General features: G+C 36.2%; 1 protein-coding gene across 12 annotated transcripts in view; it reads left to right on the top strand.

Moving 5' to 3' along the window:
• Positions 1-25332, top strand: part of SNTG1 (syntrophin gamma 1) — a 325126-nt gene that overhangs the window by 163720 nt on the left and 136074 nt on the right. For 9 of the 12 annotated variants that reach the window (XM_048940576.1, XM_048940574.1, XM_048940573.1 and 6 more), the window contains 2 exons: positions 12213-12267; positions 23923-24057. In XM_048940576.1, the coding sequence (XP_048796533.1) occupies positions 12241-12267; positions 23923-24057 (162 nt within the window). In that variant the 5' untranslated portion in view covers positions 12213-12240. Of the gene's footprint in view, positions 1-5756; positions 6679-12212; positions 12268-23922; positions 24058-25332 lie in introns of those variants that run through there. The other 3 variants (XM_048940578.1, XM_048940577.1, XM_048940571.1) reach the window with 2 other exon arrangements.

The following is a 25332-nucleotide window of genomic DNA, read 5'->3' as shown; positions in this document are numbered from 1 at the left end:
AGTCTTTAAACTATGGCCGTTCTGTTCCCTGAAATAGATTTTAAACTTAATAAAGGAACTGTGACCTGAACTTTGTCCTCTCCTCTCCTCTCTTGACTGAGAGTCTTGGAAAGTAAAACAAAGGGCAAAACTCCTGCTTAGCTTCGGTGACTGTGTCTGAAATGCACAAGTTGTTCAGTACTATTTTAGTGTACCAATATAAATGCACACCTATTATAGCTGTGCAATTTAGTGACTTTTTTTTTTTTTTTTTTTTTTAATCTGGAGACTTATTTACTTTCATTACTTATGTTTAAAATATTTCAGTAAAGTATAAGCTGGAAAATACTTGAATTAAGCACAGCTATCCTCTTGGTGCTGTCACTGGTAGGCTTGGAACCTGCAAGGCTACTATTACAGCTACTATAGCAGTCGCTGTGATATTCTGCTGCTTTTTGTGAATTTCCACAAAATGAATCTCCTAGTTCATGTTATCAATGCAACTGGTTTCTGGCATGGAGAGTAGTTGCATAATGTAGCCTATATCAGTAGTATTTAACAACCTTATCCTCCAATTAGGAAGGCTGCAAGAAAATTGCCTATTGAGAATGATTACATACTAATTACTCAACCATGTTGCCTCTTGTTTTGAAGAGTACTAACTGAAATGGATCAAGCCCATAATACATAACAGCATGTATAATAAAATACTAGCACTGCTTAATTTTAGTATTCTCTACTATAAAACAGGTGTAATACTGTCATGAGTATAGAATTTTCAGCGTTGATTTTTGGCTATTTCCTCTCTGGAAGCAAGTGCTTTATGGTGGTTACAGACTTTAATTTTCTCTCTCCTGAAGACTGTCTCTTTTGTCTCTTTTGTTGCTCACCTTGCCCATTGCCCAAAAGGTCCCCAATTGGTCTATCCAGGTAGCTCCTCTGTTTTGGCCTACAGAGTTTCCCCTTTCACTGATTTCTATTTTTGTTTACATTATTTCATTTTGTTTTATTTTTTGCAGAAGTGCAATTTAATCTGTCAAAATTCCAGGGTCCTTTGCAGACGTGGGAACTGTAAGGCTTTTCGTAGCAAGACCAACAGCTTTTTTATTCCTCTGTTTATTAAGTAAATTAATATGCCAGTCCTTACCTTTGTCTTCAGAGACAGCTTTTCTTTTTTGTCTATATTATTGCAAAAAAAAAAAAAAAAAAAAAAAAGATATATACTAAGTAGCATGTAATAAAAAACAATTAAAACGTGTCTAAGTTACATCTGAATAAAAAGATGGAGTTTTTGTGACAACAATAGTTAGGAGTTACTAATATTAATCTCACATTAGTCTACATCATAATCAGTATCGTAACTATGTCCAAGACTTTGTAGCCAAAGAAAAAATTTCTTACAGCTTTCAGTTTTTGCCATCCTGGCTCTCAGTGAGTTTAATAACACATTAAGTAAAATCAAAGCAGAGCAGTAGTCAGTGAGGTAGAAAATTAGATAAACAAAATGACTAATTCCCATGAGGTGGGTAACTGATTAAACAGGGGGGGTTCCTGTAGCTGTCCACCCACATCTGCTGGCACTGGCGTCATTGTCTGGTGGCTTTGTGTTCCTAAACCAGATGTTTTTACCAGTAATCAGTGTTAATCTGAATCAACCTCTATTTTCAAGAGAGGACCAGGCTGTATGTGGTATTTTTTTCTCCTTATTTCTATACCTCTATGGCTGGCATTGTAGCCTCCAGAAGAGAACTGTGTGAACAGCTGGGACACTTTTTCATCCCAATCCAATCCAGTGCCATACAGAACGATTTTCAGTGATTAATGCTACTGTTACAGAGAAAGAAAGACTTGTTTTCTGATTAGTTTTAAATTTTCTCATAGGCTCCTTAAATTTGTTTATTTTAATTTTGCTGTGATTAAAGTGCTGTGTTTTCCTCTGTGGCATATTTTGCATATTTCAAGTTTTCTTATATATTTTGACAACGTATCACTGCAGGAGCATTCTGACAATAAACGAATGTATGACAGTACTGCTATAAGTTCCTGCTTTCGGAGTTCAGAGGAGTTAAAGAGGCTTTCATTGCAATTATATAAAAACTCAACTGAAAGTTCTAATTATGCTGATTGAGTCAAGTTGTTGATGTTTGTTTTCAGTAAGTGTTGAATGTGCTATATCTGCTATATGTAGAAGTAACTGCTCTGAAAAAAGATATATATGATGAGAACTGCAAACCATGACTGTGGTATCTCTAATGGCTAGAAATACCTATATTGTGAACAGTATATTTGAAATAGGCTACTGTCTGTTTCTCTTAACCTGAGGAAAATTAATGTTCTAATGGTAGATACTGTCTTTATAAGTGACTTTGCAGATATGATACTGGAGTAGCAATGTCAATAATCCTTGGGAGTTCTCTGTAATGCATCATGGTTTCATCAGAGATGGCAAACAAATGGTGATTTTAGTGATTTTAGTGGTGAGTATTCACTGTGTGTGAATACTTGTCATAGGAATTCTTGGATAGGAAAGCCACTGTTGAATATGGGGTCTGGTAACAGAAGCTGAGTTGCAGTTCTGACTTCAACCTGAAGCTGTGTAATGGTGCTTTAATTGTATTACTTTAAGTCAACCTTTGTTATTGTTTTTATGTTTTCCAAATTATTCATGTGATTAATTTGATTATTTATGGAAAACCTCTTAAGTTCATATGTTAGAAGAACAAAAAAAAAAAACCTATAAAAAAAGTTATTGACATTAAAGATCAATGACCCAACAGAATAAGTGACAGAAAATTTCTCTGGGCTGAGTCACAATCTCAAGATTTCTTAGCCCACGTAAATAAGAAGCCTGAGCTTTTGGCTCTTATAATCTTCCATGAAGATGGACTTCTCTACTTTTTTTTTTTTTTTTTTTTTTTTTTTTAAATTAAAGTTACTTTTGATATTTGAGTTCAGTCATTAAAGATGAGTATGCCAGCAAAGAATATTGATTTGACAAAAGCAAGAATAACTGGTTTCTTCTATTCCACCAACATGTACTGATCTAATGTACTCTCATGCGATCCGCCCATCTCCCTCCTTAGCTTCCAGGCTTATTCCCCTAATTTTTCTACTCCTGAATACCTGAATTCCATTTCCAAATTATAGTAAAACTATCAATTGCAAAAATAGAGATGACAATAAATGCCAACTCAAAAGAAAGCTCCAAATATCAAACAGTCACTGAAAGTTAATTGATGCCAGGCTTTTTACTGGATTGTCTTGTTTATTGCTACCATCTCTAAGGAAAAGACTAGTAAAGCCCGGTGCCTTTCAATGCTGCATTTGACATACCTTCTCAACAGGTATGAGGTATCCTCTTTTGTTTGGGCCAGGTAGACGCTTATGACACAAATTTGGTACAGAATTTTTATTCACACTTACAGATGTGACAAGAAAAGATTTTAAAACCCTACTACCACTCTATCTCAAAAAAATTGCGTGTTGATTGCATTGTGTGATCTATAGTCTGGTAATTTAAAATATGTCAGACAGTGTTTTGACCTCATGAATTTTGAATAGGAATGTTCTTTCTTGGACTCTGAATTATTTCATAAAAAGAGATGGTAAAGTAACATGAAAAAGTTTTGGTGATTAGTTGAGTTGTGAGTCAAACAATGTTTACTCCTTCAAAAACGAAGAAAGGTAAATGCTATTTAGGTTATGAAGTTTCAAATGAAGCTTGAATTTTTATTTCTATTTATTTATTTATTTATTTTCCTGGGGAAGTTTAAAATGGCTGGTCATTTCATTTTCAGTGGACTTTATCTTTTGAATTTTGTTAAATTAAATTTCTTTCAGTCGTGCTTACCTTGTTAGTTCAATCTCTATCAATGTATACCAGAGACTGTGATTCAAACAGTTGCATATAAAGAGAAAGAATGCCATACCTGTTGAGAAATCTTGTTTTGCATTTTTGTTTTTATGTGGAAATCTTATCAGTCAATTAACAAAATGCAAATATGTGCAGCTTTCTACAAATGTTTACTGGAATCAAAACATTCAGCTGATGCTTTAATTGATAAAATGAATAACTTCTGTACTACTTCTAGCATTGTGTCCCTCCTTCACATAGTCTGATTTTGCTTACTGTTATTAATTATATATTATTATTTTGATTTTTAAGCATGATTTTTGCAATGTATTATGTGTAGGAAATGCAGATTTCACAGGTTTCACTGTGAAATATTTTTTTCCCATTTAAGAGCTTCTGAAATAAACTTGAATCTTTTTATCTGTTATATAGAGGTATAAATATATATGTCAGATATTTATACAGAATCTGAAAAATCCCAAATAAATGTGGTATTATTTTATTTCCATTTAATGAAAGTCAAAGCATAAGAGAATAAAATTACCATGTTGACTAAATGTATTAAATATAGGCTAAGACACAGGCAAAACTTATATTAAATTGTGAGTTTTCTATTAAGCATTATCTTACCTTCTCATGAATTTGAAAAAACATGCTAAATTTCAGAAGTGCAAACATTCCTTTCTTAAACTTAGTTCTTCAAGCAATTCCCAAGAATCCTGCCAAACAAAACCTCCTAAGTCTTTACAATTGATAATTGATTTCCTTACCTCTCCTAGGAGATTGGCACAATGCGTTTTTGATTTTTTAACTTAAATGAAATGAAAAGATGCAACGCGATATTGAATGTCTCACTCCAAACTATTTGCATTAGGCATAATGCCAGAGACATGAAATTTATATTTGACTGGGAATCAATTGCCATGGCAAAGGAATTGCCAGTATCTCTTTTATTAGGAAGCTCTGTGTTGAGAGGTAGCACAGGGAAAAAGCAGACTGCAATAGCAGATAGTCAGAGAACTTCTGTTTGTCTTGGATAGGAAGCACAGTTATTTTGGTAAAACTGGGAAATTGACCTAAATTATGTAACAGTTTGTACTGCCTTCAGAGAAGCTTAGAATATGTGGATATTTATCCTCATTTGGGCCTCTGGTATCTGTGCTACATCTGTTCAAAATTAAATACATTATTGTATTCAGATAATTATGGAGAATCATCAAAAGATAACACTGGAAAAGTGAAGGAACATTTAGTTTTTTTCTGAGCAACATTCCAGGCTTTAATACAGAGCCAAAGTTTCCTGTCCAAGCTTGCTGTAGAGCATTCCTCCCAAAAAAACATGCAGTAGCAGTCCATTGATATTTAATCTTGCCATTTTCAAATGATTCTCCCATAGTACTGCTTTTTTACCTGTGAAAGATCATGTGTTGCATTGTTCTTTTTATTTTTTGCCATTTCCATCAGTTTGCATTTGCCAAGCCATAACTGCCTGCGTTACACGTAGATGTGGGACACCAGATAACTTTTGATGCAAATAATACTGGAATGTATAACCACGAGTCCAGTATAACTTCATTCAGTTAATGCCACCATGAGGCCCACTTAATTTTGAATCCTCCGTAACTGTGCTTGCGGATTACGAATGCTTGCAATTAAAACAATAAATTATGAGTAGGAAGTAAATATAATTCTTATTTTAACTATGGTAATAGGAATTAAGCATTTAGAAACCTTGTTAGCTACTAATTGCCAGCTTCAATTCTTTTGAAGCATGTGCTTTGCTGAGAGCTGGACATTTTGTCAAAAAGCTTTGTCAGATGTTTATGCTGCTCACTGGCAAAAAAAAAAAAAAAAAAAAAAAAAACAACAAAGAAAACAAAGTGTGTGTCTTTGCTCAGTTGAAACTTTGCCTTGTTCTTTGAACTACTGGGTAGATTAAGTATATGTATTCCAGATCTGCAGGTTTCTGGCTATCTTTCAGTATGAATTAATTCATGGAAGCTAAAATTCTGAATGATTTCTCCTTGTGTATTGCATTCTGTGAGAGAAGTAAGGATGTGTTTGGGTATTGGGAATACATTCCCAGCTTATGGACAAATTTTTCAACAGATGGGTCCAATATGCTACTACAGTAAATGACTAAATACATTATGTTAACTGACTGTAAGTAACTCTGTTTTCAAATGAAATATAATGGAAGTAGCCTTGAAAAAAATAACAGAATATGTTGTCAACCTGTGGTTACTAAATGGTTCCTTTGGACTCCTGTGCTGTGTGCATGGCTCAGAAAACTGTTCCAGCCCAAAACACTTTGTGGCAAGCTGTCCAGAATAGAGAAGAGTTCGTGAAATTTGCATTTAAACTAATGCCTCTGTTTCCCCATGTGTTTTGTTTTATTTTGTTTCCCTTAAAACAGAAAGGACCAGCTATGCTGTGGATAAGAGATAATTAATAATCAATTTTAATAAATTTCTCTAAAAACACCCTGCACAGTTACATAGAAATGTACTTCATTTCTCAGCGCACAAAGAAATGAGATTTGATTCAAATATCTCCAGAAAGTGGAGCACAATTTTGGTAGCAATGAAGGCAGGAGAAGGACTTTAAAAGGTGAACATGTAGTTTATTAGTTAATAGCTGTCACAATTGGTTGCAAGATGCGGTATTTATGCCTTTGAAACATGGTTTTAGTCTGCTTGCCAGTAAGCAATTCAGACAGTGAACATTCTTGTGACTGCAGACTGTCTCTATATAAGTAAGCTTCTTACGAGTTCAAGACTCTGTGAAGATGCACACAGACAGCTCTCAGAGTCAAACCACCAGACAGATCTCCCCATTTGAGGAAGGTAAGTATTAAGAGGAGTAAAAAATTGTTTACTCAGTTTTCCAAGAAAAAAAATAATGTGATTTATCCCAAGTGAGTAAGAACTATGCAAGCTGCAGTGGTATCATGATAAATTCAGTTGTGTTTGATAATACATCTTTCTCCACGAATTTGTTATTTTTGGATACAATATTCTGTTCTTTGCAACAGTAACCTTGAGAATTGTTTTGTACTGCTGCTCCAGTTGTACTCTGTTTAGCTTGTGTCTTTATGAAGACTTTACAAAGTGTTTGTTATCATTGTCATGCATCCATGAAGTTTTCTTTTGGTTTGCTATCTTATTTTATTAAAAATAGTGGAATGTTCTGTCATGGTGAAATTGCATCTATCACACTACAGGAGTATAACCTGATTTATTATAGGAAGACCTGAGCATAACTCAAGTGCTCAATGCATTATCCTAAATGAAGCTTTGTCTCTGAGGGCTGCCTTAGTCTTCAACTTTGCCATTATGTTTTAGCCATTGATTTCCCATTAGAACAAAAATGCCATAATATTACAGCTCAGTAAATGCTTTCTTTGGTATTGAATAACTGCTTGTTCTGTCAAGAGGGTGTCAAATTCTGTTCCCAACCTGTCATTCATGTGCTGCTTCCTAGACATCTATCAGTAGAGATGAGCTAAATAAGTTTGGTAACTCAGTTTTAGAGGAAGTATGGATTGCAAATCAAGTAGAAAGGAAGAAAAGTAACTTTTTAAAGCATGCTTGTGTAGATAACTTTGATTACATGTCCCAAAGCTTTTCAGAGGTAGTGTCATTTTCTCTTTTAGCCGTTACTCCTCTTTGAATGATATACACTGCTCATGCTTCACACTACGCTTGTGCACCAAACCCTGTCGCAACACTGCTACTTTTCCTCTGCATGTCAGCCTTTCACAGCCACAGACAAGTGTTTTTTTCCTCACCTTATAAAGCACAGTTTGTGCCAAAGCAATTTATGGATGGGGAGGCAAAAAGAAAAATGAAATACTGATGCTGAAGGTATCTTTGGGCGCTGATATGTTTGTGTGAGACTGAAGGAAGCTCTTTAGAGAGTTGGAAAGATACTCAGGTAAGTGTGGCTATGATTTCAAGGTAAGGAGATTGCCGAGGTTAGCCAGAGGCAGGCCAAGAGACATCAGTCAGTGGTGGATTTCACAGTTTATTGTTTTTAAAATGCTTTGGTTTTAGAATTTCTTGGATTTCTTGGTTTTATATGTATCTATACATATATATACATATACATATATATATATATATATATATATATAGTGTATAACAGAAGGAGAAAATTACTAATCATTAAAATATTTTACCAGCATAGCATCATAAAATGTCTGTGTGATGCATTATATGTATTCTTGTAATTTAATAACCTAGAGAGTTCTTCCATGGAAACAGGAAACAATGAAGTTTCTGAGCTGATGTATGAGATAATGAACTGTGTAATCTTAGATGCTGTGTGCTGTTTCCAAAATATCAAATGTTAAAAAATTGCTTGATGGACTGCAAAAAACCCCCTTTGAGAATGGGCTTGATTTCCGCTCTGTACCACAGCGAAGAAACAGTTGGAAACAGTGCTATACAGAAACAGTGCAAGCCATGCTGCAGAGATCAGTGACTGAGTTTGTGATGTGTGAAAAAGGTACGCTAACTGCGGGAAATGTGGTTTTGTGCTGAGAATTCTGTAGTTCCAGATACACATCTTAGATGTCATTTTAATATTAGAAGATCTTATCATCAATCATGAAAAACTGCCTCCAGACATCATTCCCAGAGGAAGTCTCAGAATCCAAAGGCAGAGGACCAGGTGAATGAAGAACTGCCCACTGTAGGAGATGAGGTTCAAGACCACGTATAAAGATCTTGAAGGTGCACAGATCCATGCATCTAGTGATCCTGAGGGAACTGCCCGATGAAGTTGCTAAACCACTCTCCATTGTATTTGAAAGCTCTTGGCAGTCCAGTGAAGTTCCCAGTGACAAGAAGAAGAGAAACATAACCCCCATTTTTAAAATGGGAAAAAAAAACCCAAGGAATTGCAATTATTCTCACCTCCATGTCAGGTAAGATCATGGAACAAGAGATCCTACTGTAAGCTATGCTAAGGCACACAGAAAAAAAATGATATGACTGGGGACAGTCAACATGGCTTTACTAAGGGCAAGAAGTGCCTGAAAAATGTGTTGGTGTTCTGCAGCAGAGAGGAGTTACTGTTGCCATCTACCTGGACTTATGCAAAGCACATGATACTGAACCAACACTACATCCTTATCTCTAGATTACAGATACATGATTCTGATGGATAGACCAAGTGGAGATTGGTGACAAGCAGTTTTCCTTGGTGGGTCTATATTGGGGCTGGTACAGTTTACTATTGTTGTCAGTGATGTGCATAGTGGGATTGAGTACATATTCTGCAAACTTGTTGAAAACATCAAGCTGCATGGTGCATTTGCCATACAGTATGTAAAGGATGCCATCCAAAGGGACACTGGCAGACTTGGCAGGTGGTCCCAAGAGAAACTCATCAAGGTCAGCAAGAACCATAAGTCCGGTCCTGCACCTGGGTTGGGGCAGTCACAAGCCAAATACAGACTGAGCAGAGAACTTGTTCAAAGCAACCCTGAGAAGAATTTGAGGGTCCTGATGGATGAAAAGCTTTTCATGATGTGGAAATGTATGTGCACTTGCAAGTCAGAGAGCCAACCATGTCCTGGACTGAATTAAAAGAAGCATGATCAGCACATTGAAAGAGTTGATTCTTCCTGTCTACTCTACTCTCATGAGACTCTACCTGGGCTAGAGCACCTCTTCTGTGAAAAAATACTGATAAGTGAGGTTATTCAGTCTAGCAAAGAAAAGACTTCAGGGAGACCTTACAGCAGCATTCTGGAGCCTCAAGGAGGAATCTAGAAAACCCGGGGAGGGACTCTTTATCGGAGAGTATAGTGACAGAACAAAGGATAATGATTTTAAACTAGATGAGTGTAGATAGTGTAGATTTAAATTAGCTATTAGGAAGGAATTTTTCACTATGAAGATAGTGAGGCACTGGACCAGGTTGCTCTGAAAAACTGTGGATATTTCATGCCTGTAAGTATTCAAGACCAGGCTGAACAAGGCTTTGGGTAACCTGGTCAAGTGGAAGGTGTGCCTGTCTGTGGTAGGGGATTGGAATTAGATGATATTTAAGATTCCTTCCAGCCCATAGCGTTCTGTAATTCAGTGAAACATTGTGTGTAACCTTCCTTGAGAACTGAACTAATTATTTCAATATGAAATGGATGTCAGAAGGGTATTTGTTGTATTATCAATTTTTGTGTGTGTAATATATCATGTAAGGGAAAAGAATTGTCGGCAGGTAGACTTGCCAAATATTAGCAGATAGAGAGAGGCAGTATTTATAATTTGTGATCTGTCCTCAAAAATGACAAAACAGGGCACTGAAAGTCAGTGCTTGTTTGCCATGACATCTCTCAAGCCATAGGATAGAGAATTTATTTTCATAAATAACATCATCCAGCATATTAGATTTGCTGGAATAACTGTAGAGATTGAGATGTTTAAAAGATTTTTTGTTTCTTTTTTTTTTTTTTTTTCCTTCAGTAAAGCTGATATTCATATGAAAATTCATACTATATTCACTAATTATCTGAGCAAATTAAAATTTATTTAGGATCACCAGCTGTACGTAGAATCATCTTAGTTCCTGACTTTGGTTCTATATGGTAATATAGTAATATTTATTAAATGAATACATAAATACATCAATAATACATGAAAACAACAAAAGAGATGAAGATAGAATATCACTTAGTTGTGGAAAATGCCTGGGTTTAACAGGATTTGCATTCAAGTGTAACTAAAAAGTAACTGCAGAGCAGTCATCAGTTATTGTGGAACCAGTGTTACCTGAGTATTGCAGGACGTTTAGGAATTAATAGAGTGTAACTGGAGGCACTTTTTTTCTGTAGCAGAAGTTACTGACTTGATATAGTCAGGGTCTAAAAAAGGATAACACTGTGCAGCACTCCAATTTTTATTTTAAAGATACAAAAGTTTCTGGTTCTAGAAAGCTAAGAAGTTCACAAAATATTTGAAGTAAAGCCTCCTTCCCATTTCAGCTTACTCAGCTGTGAGAGGGAGAGTTTATAAAAAAATACAAAATACAAACTCATTTCATAATAACTGTCCCTCAAGAATGAAAAGCCTTTGAAATTGTAATAGTGACCTTGTCTTTCATGAGCATTTTGAGAGCAGAATTAAAAATATAGATGTTTGTTCATTCTTGGTGCACTTGTAAGGCTGACAAGGAAGCAATGATGTGCTGTAACCTAGCCAAAATAGGCTAGCTCTGTTAGAAGTAGGCTTGGTGCACAGGCTGCAAAACAGACAAATCTCAGTAAATACAGAATATTGCCATGTGTGTGCGCTTGGATTTAATAAAACTAAGTACAAGACAGTAAAACAAATTAAGATGCTTTAGAGATTAAGATATTTTTAATTAAGATTTGCATTTTTGTATTATGTTGGTTTTTTTTTTTTTTCATTTCATTTTAGCTTGTGCTCTTAGGTTGAAGCTTTTGAGTAGAAAATTTATACAAAAAATCATAAGCACATGATTCATTCCGAATAATAACAAACTACTTGATGGGTAGGATTTTGTTACAGGTTTTGCATCTCAGGGCATTGAATGAAGTGTCTGTTTTGCTCGGGAGGTGTTGCCTGGAAATGTTTTATGCAGAAGGATGAGAATTTGTATTGTAGAATCAGGAGCAGGACACTGTTCTGGTCCTCTGATAAAAGCCAGCTGTGGTAGCTATATCTCATAAATAAATGAATGAATAAGTGTGCATTGGGATGAGTATACTTCAGGTAAAGTTCTTGCAAAGTAATAATAATAGGATTTGGTATGACATTTTGCCAGCCCTCACTCATATCCCCAACTTTTCTAACATTTGTTTTTTTTCAACTCATAAATATTTCTGCAGCCGATACACTGTTAAATGATACTGGATTCCATGGAGAGGTTACGTATGTTAATAAAATGGGAGACAAAGGTATTGATTCCTGATGTTTCTTTTGCTATGAGAGAAAAGAAAAACAAAAAATCTTTCATGAGAACAAGAACATTCTGAAAAGCAACTCTTAACTGTCTCCTTCTGAAGTGTTACTTTCCAGTACACCCTTACTTTTGAAAAGAAATGAAAAATAAACTCGTTTTTGCAATATGAAAAATAAATTTGAATGCCCCATGGGAGGGACAAGATAGTGGGAACTGAAAAATATCTCTGATCATACCCTGTGAAACCAAGTTGTGTACTTTATAAGGAGCAGAAATTACTTACAACATCTTACGCTTCCTAATCCTTTTGCAACATTGATCATTTCTCTTTTTAAGGAATGACTATATCTGGACCTGACAAAGGCTAGTTCAGTTGTTCAGCTTAGACAGATAACTTATGTTTTGCAATATCTTTTTCATTCTAATGAGCTCTTTCTCTCTATTTTAGACAAATATCACTTGCTGTGTCATAGCACATGGATTTCAGGACCGCCTGCGAAGAGGTAGGATCAGATATTTTTCTTTTCAAACAATAGTAGATTCAAAATCAATGCACTTTTAATCCTTTTTATATGCTAACACACCCTGCCCCTCCTTTACCCCCTTTTTCTGCAATGTGAGGAATTATATAATCAGATGTAAGTTATTCAGTTGATTGCTTCATGGTGGCAGGCAGACTCTGTAATAGAACATGAAAGCATTTTCACAGGTGTTTTCATCACCGCCCCTCACCTTTGTCCCTTCCAATTTACCTCTTTGGGCACAATGTGGGTGCAGGTATCTACGTTTTGTGTGAGCGTTGCCCTTAGTCTTTATCATTTATATTTGAAAGCCTGTACATGAAATAAAACATCAGTGGAGTCCCAAATCTATCTCTGTTCAACAAAATCAAAGGCAAAATATAGGAGTATGGGAAAAGGGTAGGGAAAGATTGGAAGGTATGAAAGTGACCCAAACAAAAAGTACTTCAATTTTAATTTGATGAGACAAGAGAGTAACTTTCACATAGTATAGGTATATAGTTTCAAAATATCAATATAAAGTAATTCAATTTCCCCTCCACTAACGATGGAGGAAGTGTTTTTGTTTTTTTTCCTGTATTTTTACTAACTTTGAAGGTAAATAAGATATATTTGAATATGTTATTAAGTGCAGCAAATCTTCTCAATGGTTTCCCGTGGACAATTTTTCTTCAATATGCTTACACAACTTTAGTTACACCACATTATGTTGTAATGTGAAGTCATTTTTAAGATTAAAAAAAATCATTCAGTTGCCTTCATACTGAGAATAGCAAACAGTGATCAGGAAGGTGGTCATGTCTTTATAAGTGACCATAATTCCATGAAAAATAGAAGTGGAAGGAGGAGAATAACAATAGGTCAGAGAACTACATGTAGCCAAAACAATTTTGACTTGAGAATAAATTGATGCAAATTACTTGGGGGAAGAGAATATGAGCAGGCTGAAGATTATTAAATCATGATAGCCTTCTGAAAAGTGCACTGAGATTAGAAAATAATATTAAAGTGAATTTGGTCTTTGGGAAAGGATACCATGATGGTTACCCACAATACTGTATGAGAGACTTTATATGCAATCTAAATTCTGTAATACAGTATATCCCAGATTGTTTGCCTGGGGTAAAAGAGACATTTCTACTTTTTTTTCTTGCTTTTTTCTTTTTAAGTGATTTATGGAGCAGATATGCGTTATCTTTACAGGATTTTTGTGTTGTTACTTTAACTGCAGCCTAGTAGAGATTGCTTAGCAGCAATTAACTTAGCTCAGTGCCCAGCAGCAATAATGACAACAGCAGCCACAGAGATGACCTGGAATATGAGTCATGTCTTAGCCTTTAAAGTGCAAGTATACTGTCAGATCTGTTTCATTCAGTATTTGGTTTCTAATTGGGCATTCATTTCAAACTTAGGTCTTTAAAAATCTTTTTTTTTTTGAGCTTCCATGATGGACATTGGAAAGACAGGGTTACTCCTCCCGCCATAAAAGATGCTTGATCTAAGCAAGCATTTCTAACTTTTAAATTAATTAAATTAAATGAAGTAGATTCAACTCCATTTTATCTGCTTTGCGTGAAATTAGGTCTGTGCCACAGAATCAGTGGTGCCACTTCTGAGAAATTCTTAAAGCTGCAATGAACTAACTACATCTTGTGTCCCAAGCCAATCAAAGTTAATAAAATATAGACTTTTAACCTACTTTCACCACTTAAAGCATCAGTAGCCTTATGCTTACAGGTTTAGCTAAATTTTTAACTAAAACCTCAGCACTAACATTGTAAGATATCCTTTACTTTCGTTGTTGTTCATGGAAAATATATATCAAGCTGTATTCTCATGGCCCAAGAGACATGTAGCCATCACAGTTCTGCAGCCCCAGATCCAAACAGTAGTGGGGGTGAAGATATATACCCACTAGGCATATGCACACAGAGCACACATAAACACTACATATATGAATAGAGATGTACATATGCATGTATGTGGCCAGCCATTTGAATTATGTGAGGACATGCAAAGCACTCGCATAAACACAGATGGCATCAGCAGCCTCATCTAAGCTTCTTCTCTGGCTGAGCAAAATAGATTTTCATTAGAGATTATACTTATGTATGCATACATAGAATGTAGGTGCTCCAGCAGCTGAGCTTACCACACAGCCTGCCCAGTAGCTTCTCCTGGGACCCGGTCTCCTCAGATGCTGGCACCTGAAAATACACACACAAGAAGTCTCTCATCCAGGAAAAAAGTTACAAAGGAATTCAGTAAGTTACCTCAGAATATGACCAGATAGATGTGCTGACCAGTGGCCTATTTAGATGCAGCCAACGTCTCTTTATGTCCTTGCCCATCTACCTTCTCCCCAAATCACTTAAATACCTCTCTTTCTCTGCCCGTGGCTCCTTCTTAAAATTTCCATAGTAAGTCCTGTGCAATTTAGAGCTGCATCCCTTTCTTTCAGGATCTGAAGAAGGGCAATAACAAGGAAGGGAATAGACTCTTCAGCAGGATCTGTTGTGATAGGACAAAGGAAAATGTTTTCAAACTAAAAAAGTGGAGATTTAGATTGGGTATAAGAAGGAAGTTTTTTATAATAAAGGTGGTGAGGTACTGAAACAGCTTGCCTAGTGAGATGGTAGATGCCCCATCTCTGGAGACATCCAAGGTCAGGCTGGATGGGGCTCTGAGCACCCTGATGTAGCTGCAGATGTCTCTGTTCATTGCAGGGAGGTTGGACTAGTTGACCTTTAAAAGTCCCTTCCAACTCAAACAATTCTATGATTTTATGATAATACATTTCACACCCCTAGACAGTGAAGCTTCTAAGTCCCAAAGATAGTCTGGTATTGTATCATCACGAGGAACCTGTCCCAGTGGGTTCATCACATTCATTACATCTAGATACTAGGACTGGGGCTCTCCCAGGACAACACTGGGAGTGGATCAGATAGAGTGTCCCTTCCTCTGAATCCTTATTTTGGGTTTCCACCTTCCTGTCTGTGTGCTTCCCTAGCTTGTGGAAGTGGAACTTTGATAGGCTGATGGCCTCTGTGATGGGCCTGGATTAGCCAGGCAGGGTGTTACTCAGGCTCCCACCGTCTGTTGTCTGTATAACTTTGTGCACACAGACCAGGTTTTATCGCATTACCTAACAGTTGTATTTTTCATTTACTTGGTTTCCAGAAGGGTTTGGGGTTTTTGCTCCGCTATGTGGACAGTTTCCTTTGACTTGTGCCATCCAGTTCTATTAATCAGTTAATATAGATTTTAATTTGAGTTCAGTGTGAGATGCAATATTCCATTCTGTCAAGTATTTCAATTCCAAAATATCTTTCAGCCAAGATTTTATCTTTGAGTTTCTTGTGAAAGTGATGATAGAGACTAAAGTACCATCATGGCACTGCCTCCTTAATGAACTTATAGTTTTGTTCCACTGGTACGTCTTCAGCAGCAGTTTAATCTCTCCAAGCTGTATTTTGTGTGCAATCACAAAAGCTTTGTTATTATTTTATTTCAACTACTGACAAGAAACATAAAATAGCTCTAGTCTTTGTTTCACAGTACTTTTATTTGATTGGTTATCTAGTCAGTACATTTACGACTTTCAGCCTTCCTTTCTGTACTTCCCTAGTTGCATCAGTTTCTCAATTAATCTATGTATCTGAGAAAAGTAGTCACTGATCTTGTATGCCACTATACTTACGAGGCAGTTTTTGAGAATGAAGGTAAAGGTTATTACGAAGCCTTCCTCTTCTTCCCCTCTTTGTTTCCTTTCTACTGAATATCTTATTGCTCTTCTTTCCCAATTCTCCAGAGACAGGTAATCACCACCACCACTTCAGAAGAACTGAGATAACTCTCCCAAAATGCTGAGTGAAACTCAGACACTTCACTGGTACTTTCATCCCCATCCTTACTAATGGCAGTAAGTGATTTGAACTGAGTTTCAACTAGCATAAAAACAAAATATTCCTCATAGATGCACTACAGACAAGGCATACTAATCATAATATCCATGGCAAGCTCTATTTTTCCTAATACTGATGTGAGTTAAATTCAGTAAACAGCCAAATACCACACAGCTACTTGCTCACTTCTCCCACAGTGGAACACAGAAGAAAATTAGAAAGTTTAAGTGTGAGAACTTGTGTATTAAGACAGTTTAATAGGTAAAGCAAAAGCTGTGTGCACAAGCAAAACAAGACAAGGAATTTGTTTACTGCTTCCCATTCCCAGTCAGATGTTCAACCTTTTCCAAGAAAGCAGGGTTCCATCACGCCTAATGGTTACTTGTTAAGACAGACTCTGCAACTGTGGATGTCCATCCAGATGTTCACCCTTCCTCCTTCTTCTCACAGCTTTTATTACTGTGTACTGTGTCACATGGTATAGAATAGCACTATGGTTCATTTGAGTAAACTGCCCTGGCTTTGTCTCCTCCCACTGTTACGTGAGACAGTCTCAAAGGTCTTGCTGAAGTCCAGGTAGACAATATTCACAGTTCTTTCCACATCTGCCAGGTCAATCATTTCATGGTAGAAGTTCATCAAGGTGGTCAAGAATGACTCCCCTATGGTGCGTCCACAGTGAGTACCTCCTGTTGACTTTCTTTCATGTTTCTGGAAATGGTTCCCAGGATTAGTTGTTCTGTTACCTTTCCAGGGATCAAGGCGAGGCTGACCAGCCTGTAGTTCCTTTGATGCTACTTGCCTTTCATGAAGATAGGAGTGATATTTGCTTTCCTATAGTCTTCAAGCTGTTCTTCCAGTCACCGTGATCAAAGATTATCACTAGTGGCCTCACAATGAATCTTATTCCATGGATCTTTTCCAAGAAGATCCTTGAAAAGATCAAAGTCTACTTGTTCAGGTGCATGATGTTCAGGGTTGTGAGCTTGCTTTTCATCTTCCTCCCTGTCCTTAGGATCCTGAATTCTGTCATTTCATGACTTCTTCAGGTAAGACTGTCTCTGACCTTCATGTTCCCAACAAATTCTTCATTGTTGGTATGAGGTCCAGCAGAATCCCTCTCTTTTGTGGATGCCCTATCACTTGGAGGAGGAAGTTATCAACAGTGCACCTCAAGAACTACCTGGATTGTTTATATCCTCTTGTCTGGTCCTTTGCAGCAGTTACCAGTTTGGTTAAAGTTGCTCGTGAGGAGCAGAGCCTGCGAATATGAGGCTGCTCCTATCTGTCAGTAGAAAGCCTCATTTGCTTGTTCTGCTTTTGCTTGTAGCAGACACTCACTGTAACACCACCTTCAGCATCTAACAGGATTTTGATTTGAGATTAGAGTGCTGAAATTGTCTTTCCTATTTACAGTTTGAAGCTAAGTTCCTAATGCAGATCTTACAGTCAGTGGAGCTTAGTGACCAATTCATCCCAAACCTGATAATCAGCTCAATTGCTCTCTGAGCTTTAGTGACCACAATGAGCTCTTCACTGATTATAGTAAGAGCTTAGAAGATAGATGCAGTTGGGTGTCAATCTCAATATGATTCTGATGATTACTTTCTGCTGAATAATCTCGTCTGTAGACTGTGCTTCTTTTCAAGGCATCCTGAAATGAGTTTTTTCTTCAAGAAAATTATTCTATGTTGAACAATTCAAAAAAGGAGATTTTGCACATACACATAATTTTCTTTTTCTAAAGGGTTATTCTGGTTTTCATACTCTTTTCCTTCACTGATCATTAGATGTATGAGTTGTACTGATTCTTGTAAAACATTTTTTTAATCAACTTATTCAACAATTTCCAAGCCATAAGACTATCTATCTCCACTTTTATCCTTTATCCAGAGCTTGCTGAACTTCTAAAGAGTGTAAGTCATAGAGTCACTGAATTCTTTAAACTCTGACCTCAATTCACTTGACCTTTTTCTACATTCTGAAAATTGTTGCTTAAAAGAAAAATTCAATCTCTGACTAATACTTTAGTTTTTGTATTTATATTTTTTAAATCCAGCTTCAAATCATAATTATATCCCAAAATCACAAGATGGAAAATGATGGACATTTTTTGATGCCTATAGAAATGTTAATGAACATAGTAAATTTGAAGAAACATGCAGAGTAGCCTTTGTTTTATATGGTCCTATCTCTTGACCTGAATTGTAATTACCTAATCTACTCCTAGTAAGTCCATTAGCAATCCAGGTATTAAAAAGCATTCATTTATAGTGTCAGAAAATGAAAGGTTTTTTTCTACAATTTTGCCTTAGTTCAGAAAGAAACTCATATGTACATTTGTATAATTGTATATGCATATATATACATTTTCCAAATGTCTAATTTACATATAGAATTAATCAGATTATGTGAAACAAAGAAAATTCTCTGTAAGACTTCATTCTTTTGAGAAAACACTTATCAAGAATGCCATAGCTAAATACTCAGACCTGACAAATCAAAGAAAAAGAAGATGGAGCCCAAATTCTCTGTTTTCTTCAGTTATCTTGGGTTGAAGTATAGAATTCATGTGCAGGAAAGTACTTGTTATCCTCTGGATTGAAAAATGTTGGTACCTGGTAGAACAGACTCTGAATGACAGGCTGAACACATTCCTGTATTATCTGGGCTATGTTCCAGTTTTTGACAGTGTGTTTTTCACCTACGCTAGCAACACTCCTCCTACAGAATGAGTAGCTGGACCATTTAAAAAATGCCTTTTATGTGGTTCTGGCACATATTTCTACTTCTTGTATTCATTGCCATCACTCCCTTACGCCTCTGATTCACTTTCCTTTTTGATTATTATACTTGCCATTGTAAAGCAGTGACAGGAATGTCTCCGTATGCCTTGAGGTCAGCTTCTGTTCAAATAAACATCCCAATGTGTAGGTATTCCTCTGAAGTTAACTGCATACATTTTTAAGGCAGTTTCTGCAACCCATTATCCTTACTGGTACCGGATTCTTTATGGCTTTAAACTAAATTGCAGAGTTTTGTTATGCTTTGGAAGACAGGAACCAAAGGAGAAAATTAAAGTCCAGGTCATCCTGTGTAGAAAAATCACTGAGAGATTTTTTTTTTCCTCTTCCTTTCTTCCATTGCTTCACAGACTGAATTCTTGGATATCTGCTGAGGTGCCGAGGTCTTTTAAAAAGGATCTGAAACTGGAGGAATTAAAGTAAACTAAATTGCTTTATTACCAAAGGGCAAAAGCAATAGATAAAGTAGCCTAACCAAAAGATATATTATCTCTTGAAAACTAATGAAGATTAACTAAGATGGATTGGAATACTGATTAAATTTCCTCTGGAACAAAACCCTGGAAAAGCTTTGGACTATAGGAAAAAGATTAAAATTCTTAATAATAATAATAATAATAATAATTTAAAATTGAAATTATTTAACAGTAAATCTGTCAGTAGCCTTATTTAGGCCAGGTAAATTAAAAGGTATTGATGTTTTATGTCCTGCAGGGAAATGACTCTGAAACCAATGTGTAACCTTATTTATTTTGGTATACCTTTAGTAAAGACCATTCTGCTAGCCAAAATGTACAAACCATAGTTTTAACAGAATCACAGAATGGCTGAGTCTGGCAGTGCCCTCTGGGTCCATTGGGTCTAATCCCACTCTATCAGGGACACCAGAGCAGGGGCCCCGGCCCATATCCAGGCAGCTGATGAAGGTCTTTGAGGAGCAGAGAGTCCACACACAGCCTCTGGGCAGCCTGTGCCAGTGCTCCATCACCTGCACAGCACAGAGGTGCTCCTGGTGCTCTGAGGGAACATCCTGTGTTCCAGTTTGTGCCCACTGCTTCTTGTCCTGGCATCCTCTTCTCCAGGCCGAACTGGAGCTCTCTTTTGTATATATTTCTTCTGAAATTAATTTCTAAATATTTGTGAAGGCCATATATATTACAGCAAAAATTTTATAATCTCTAAGAATTTATAAATTCTTTTTAGGAAAGATATCAGGACTTGATTTTTATGCACAACCAATATGGCTATGTGGAATAAATCAGAGTATAATGGAAAAAGATTTTTGAAACACCTTTTTCACTGCCTTGTTGCTGGTAATCATCTGGGTGTGGCCATATTCTTTGTAGAAGTATCCTGCTTTGAGGGCTCTGCTAACTTACTCCATTCTCCAGCAGTGTTCTGAAACAGAAAGTTCAACACACAGTGGTATCGCAAAGCATGGATGGATCAGTTTTCAGCTCCTCTCATAATTATGTTAGTTCAGAAACAGCAGGCAGTTTCTAAACTCGTACCAACGACATCATCTCTTACCAAAGCAGTGATCCTTTGTAATTGAGCTAAAAAGTAAGTGGCATCCAATGGCAGAGACAATACAGTGGAGGTGCAAAATTCACTGCATCTGTCACATAGGAAGGAAGACACCTTTATCTTCTTCATTGCTTTTGCTTGAAGTCACTAACTGCTCTCTCATACAAAACCTCATTCTTTCATCACTGTTTATTACTTCCCTATCCCTTCCATACCCTGCCTTGTAGACTTCATAAACAAATGCAGCTTGTAACACTCAGTTTTCTTGCCCTCTTTATAACAGGTGCCTAATTCTACAAATAGGATGAAGAAAATAGGAAGAAATACAAGCATTTTGAGTGAGCAGTTTGGGCTCACTCACATGGGCAGTCAAGGTGTGCTGGCATAACAAAATGTTAGCAGCTGAACTACACTCCTTTTTCCATGTCTGTTTCAATGCAGTGCAGTTTATCATACATTTGAGCAGGAGAGGATGCTTTGCCTGACCTCACACTGACAGTTACAGTAGCTCAGCTGACATGACATATGCTATTTTATTGCTGTAAGTCAGGGCAGGGCAGGACCCTCTGGCAGTGAAATATAAAAGCCTTGAAGGGAAAATTTTTGGCGCACTCTCTTGTGGAATCTCATAAAAGTTAGTCAAGGGAACAGAAGCTGACATCAGCCACAGCCTTGGCACATGCAAGAGATTATGGGGGTACAGACAAGACAGCCCTCCTGATCTTCCAGCCAGGTTAATTTTTCTGCATGCTGTGTGGATAAAAGGTGCTGATGTGCACTGTGATTTTACATGAAAACATATGTGCAGAAAAACTTCACTAAGTTGCAGCTCAGTATAAAGATGCAGGAATTTGCCTCCTTATTTGATTCAGTTTAGTGCATGCTTTAAGGTGGGAGGGGAAAAAAAAAAGAGGAAGAAAAAAGAAATGTCAAGAGATATAAGTAGAACAATGAAAAAAATAAATGTAGGTCTTTGTTCTTACGGAATTGTCTTGAGCTTATCTAATGAAACTGAATTGGATTTTTAGCATCATCTCCTAGGATCTTATCCTTTATATAGTTGTTTATGCTGCTCTCAGATAACATAGGGAAAGACGTAGCATAATTGAAGCTTTAATTTTGAACTGTATCATAAACCAGCTTTCATAAAGCCCAACAACAGTGAAGTGGTTCATTGCATTTTAGAGTGTCTGATGTAAGTAAGATGCCTGAATGTGCAAATCAATCTTTCCAAGAGCCAAAATGTTTTGCTGTTCCCAAGCTTGGTTTCCTTTGTTCAGACTGAATAAACTCAGCCCACACGCATTTGGAAACTGACTTGAATTTTAAATTTTTTTCTAATGCCTAATTGTGCCTGCTATGGTTATGTGCCTCTTAATTCCCACAAAGAAGCCCCTTAGCTTTGTGCAGAAAGATTCTTTTGAGACTTTATAGGGTAATAGACCAAATCAGAAATGTGCAGTCAAGTAAGGCAGTGCTACTAAAACCAGTATATTAAAGTCAGAATTTATCCCATTGCCATTTATCCAGGGGATGAGGGAGAGCATGTTTGCTAACGTTTACTATGGGAGAAAGGTGTTTTATAAATGGTGTGTGTTTGTGGGCTTATCTATTCTGTTTGACCATAGTTGTTTACTGCTTACTTCAAAACTCCATACAAGGAAGATCCCTCTGAGTCTATAAAGCAAAGTTATGAAGAGAAGGAATTGTGCAATTTAACTATATTACCATCTCTTTATTTTTATTTTCTAATATTTTATGTGTTCTATGAGGGAGTTTTTCATTGGTACTGAAAACTTAACTCTTTTTGCTGATCCAGTTATTTAATTTGTCTGTCCATGTCAAGCCTTTTCTATCCCATCCTGTTACAAAAATGACACATAAATACTAAAACAAGTCTGTATAATCAGAGCACCCACTACCTTTAGTGTGAGTTTAGTGTTCAAAACCCTTTTGTTTTTGTTACTTGAATAAAATATTTCAAAGATTTGAGTAAATTATACAGTTTTGCTGCCTGTCCCTCAGAGAAAACATTTTTTTGAGTATTGAGCATGGAGCCAAAGTAAAAGAGCAGTTCATCAGGGGAGATTATATAAAACTATTTAAAGATTGTTCTTGACCTTCCTACCTCTTTTAGCGCCTTGTAGGAATAATTTAAGCTTTCCTTCTTACAGTTGCCTACTGTCAGTTCTGTATTTCTGTTTTTTCTCTTCATGCTATAGATCTAGGGTATCAGAGCTTACTATGGGGAGATCTTCGAAACGCTCTTTTAAACTCTTTTCTGAGAAAGAGCCCTTAGATTCAGCCAGGTCAACCTTGGCAGAGAAAGTTCACCGCAAGACTTTTGTGTCCTTGATCTTCTCTCAAGTCATCTTTCTACAGACCATGGATTAAAATCTGACCTGAATGAAGAAAACATAAGTTCTGTTACTGGCATTGATGAGCCTCAGATTTAAAACCATTTTCAACTAAAAATTGTTTTCTGAGATATATACATAATTACATATATACTTGTGTCTATGCCAGTACTTGTAGTTATATGATAAAGGCAAATTCTGTGTTAAATTGCTAATTTTTACATAATATGTAAATAAATTTCTCATACAAAAATGTCCTAGCAACTTGTCTATTTATGCTAATTTCAATACAGCCTTCAAGGACATACTGCTAATACTGTGTGTGCTTCCACCTGCAGATTTTTTCACTGCTCTTATCTCTTATAGGTAGAATCCCAAAAGTTGCACCAATATGTGCTGACAAGGATTCTGTTAAGTTGCTCAAAAGCCATATACTTTATACAGGAGAATCCTATGGAATTCCTGACCTGTAGCTGTAAATACAGAAGTGGGAATTAAGTTACTGGATGGAGTTATATTCCTTGATCCTGTTGTCTCTTAACTTCAGTATTGTCACTGAAAAGTACTATAAGTCGATGTGCTTGCGCTTTGGGAAAAGCCCAGAGCAGGTTCACGTAGGCTGTTAGTGCTTAGTGGTTAGTTTGGAGATGTTATACAGTTGTATGTCTTTTTGTGCCAAAAAAGTTGCAGCGCGCAGAAACAGCAGTTTTGATTTTGTATCCAAGTGAGCTGTCATCATTTAATCCAGAGATGGAGACTATAACCAGAGCTACCCCAAAGCTAACCAGAGATGTGTTACAAATTCATCATGGACAGAATTAGGCTTTGTAATTGAAAAACATACCTCTGCTCATTACAACCACAGCCATTTGTTCTCTTTCAGTCTAAGCACAGTAAATGCATAGCAGTAACTGGTAATAGCTTTGGATACTTATTGAAGTATGAACACAAACTGTATCAAACTCTCAACTAAGACTTATCATCTGTCTTTTTTGAAATTTGGAGCATGCTGAGAAAACTTTTTTCTTTATTCCTTTCAAGACAAAGACAGGGATTTGTTTGCTGCAGGATGGTAACCAGGAGCCTTTCAAAGTGCGACTGCACTTAGCCAAAGATATATTGATGATCCAGGAGCAGGATGTGATCTGTGTGTCTGGTGAGCCTTTCTATTCTGGTGTAAGTAGTTCTTATTTCCTCTTTTAAGATGTACTTTACAAAAAGTAAAAATACTCATTGTGTGTGTACATGTGTGTGCATTTACTCTATTTGATATTTCATGTTACATTGTTAATACTGAGTATAGTTTAATATATCAAACACTAAATATATTCTAATATATCATCTCCAAGAGTAAATTTTAATAATACTCGTCTAGGAAGAATCAGTAGGAACAAGTCTGTTGTATGCACATCTTATTGTATTGTTTCTCCACACCTTAAATCTTGGAGCCACATAATACAGTTAAGAATACACATAAGAATGACAAAAGCATTGACTTTTTCTGCAAATGCAGATGTACTTCAATATCTGATTATTGTCTGTGGAGCTTATGAGACAGTTGATGGTTAACTGTTCTGGTAGAGCTTTACTGGATGAAAGTGTAGCAATTACATGTTATCCTCTATTGCTTGATTTGCCTCATAGGATAGCATAATATCAAACTTAATATATGTTGCCAGTCAATAATTTGAGGGCCACCAGCTAAACTAGCATTTTACATTAATAGAAATGGACTTCTGTTGAAACACTGTAATAGTGAAATTTATGTATTACTATTTTACGTGATGTAATGTAAAGATGCAGGATTTCTTACTTAGCACATCATTGAATTTTGTGGATAATAAATTGAGTTTTGGAGGCAATTTTTTGAAAGATCTGTGAAACGTTATGCAGGATAATATTGTAGTTACTATTGTAATGCTATGTTTTTATTTTATTTACAAGATAGCAGAAAAAAAGGAACAGTTACTATTCATTTCTATAGACGTACTGCAGAGAGATTTCTTTTATATTTGTTCGGAACTATTCTGATTATTTAGTTTGCTCATTTAAGTGGAATTTTCATAGGATTTCATGTTAAATCCTGTGAGGCATAGCAGTGTAATACCTATATTATGTCTATGTTATTAGTTACTGCTGTTGCCACATGTCTATATCTCTAAATACAAATATTATATATATAGTATAATAATATATTTTTATATGTATTATTATATATAATATATAATATATAATAATATAATATAATATATAGTATAATATAATATATATAGTATAATAAAAAGATAGGAATGAAAATCTAAAAATAAATTGGTAGCTTGGGTTTATTTGCATGTCTTTTGACCATTTCATGTTGTACAGTTTGTTAATACTGGTCCATGTGCTGTATATGTAATAGAGATGTTCCTTTTAATGTTTCTCTACAGACATGACATCTAGCAGCCCAGGCAG

Source organism: Lagopus muta, chromosome 3, assembly GCF_023343835.1.
Source record: "Lagopus muta isolate bLagMut1 chromosome 3, bLagMut1 primary, whole genome shotgun sequence".
Lineage (NCBI taxonomy): Eukaryota > Metazoa > Chordata > Aves > Galliformes > Phasianidae > Lagopus > Lagopus muta.
Note: the sequence above shows the minus strand (reverse complement) of the source record. Positions and strands in the feature narration are given on the sequence as shown.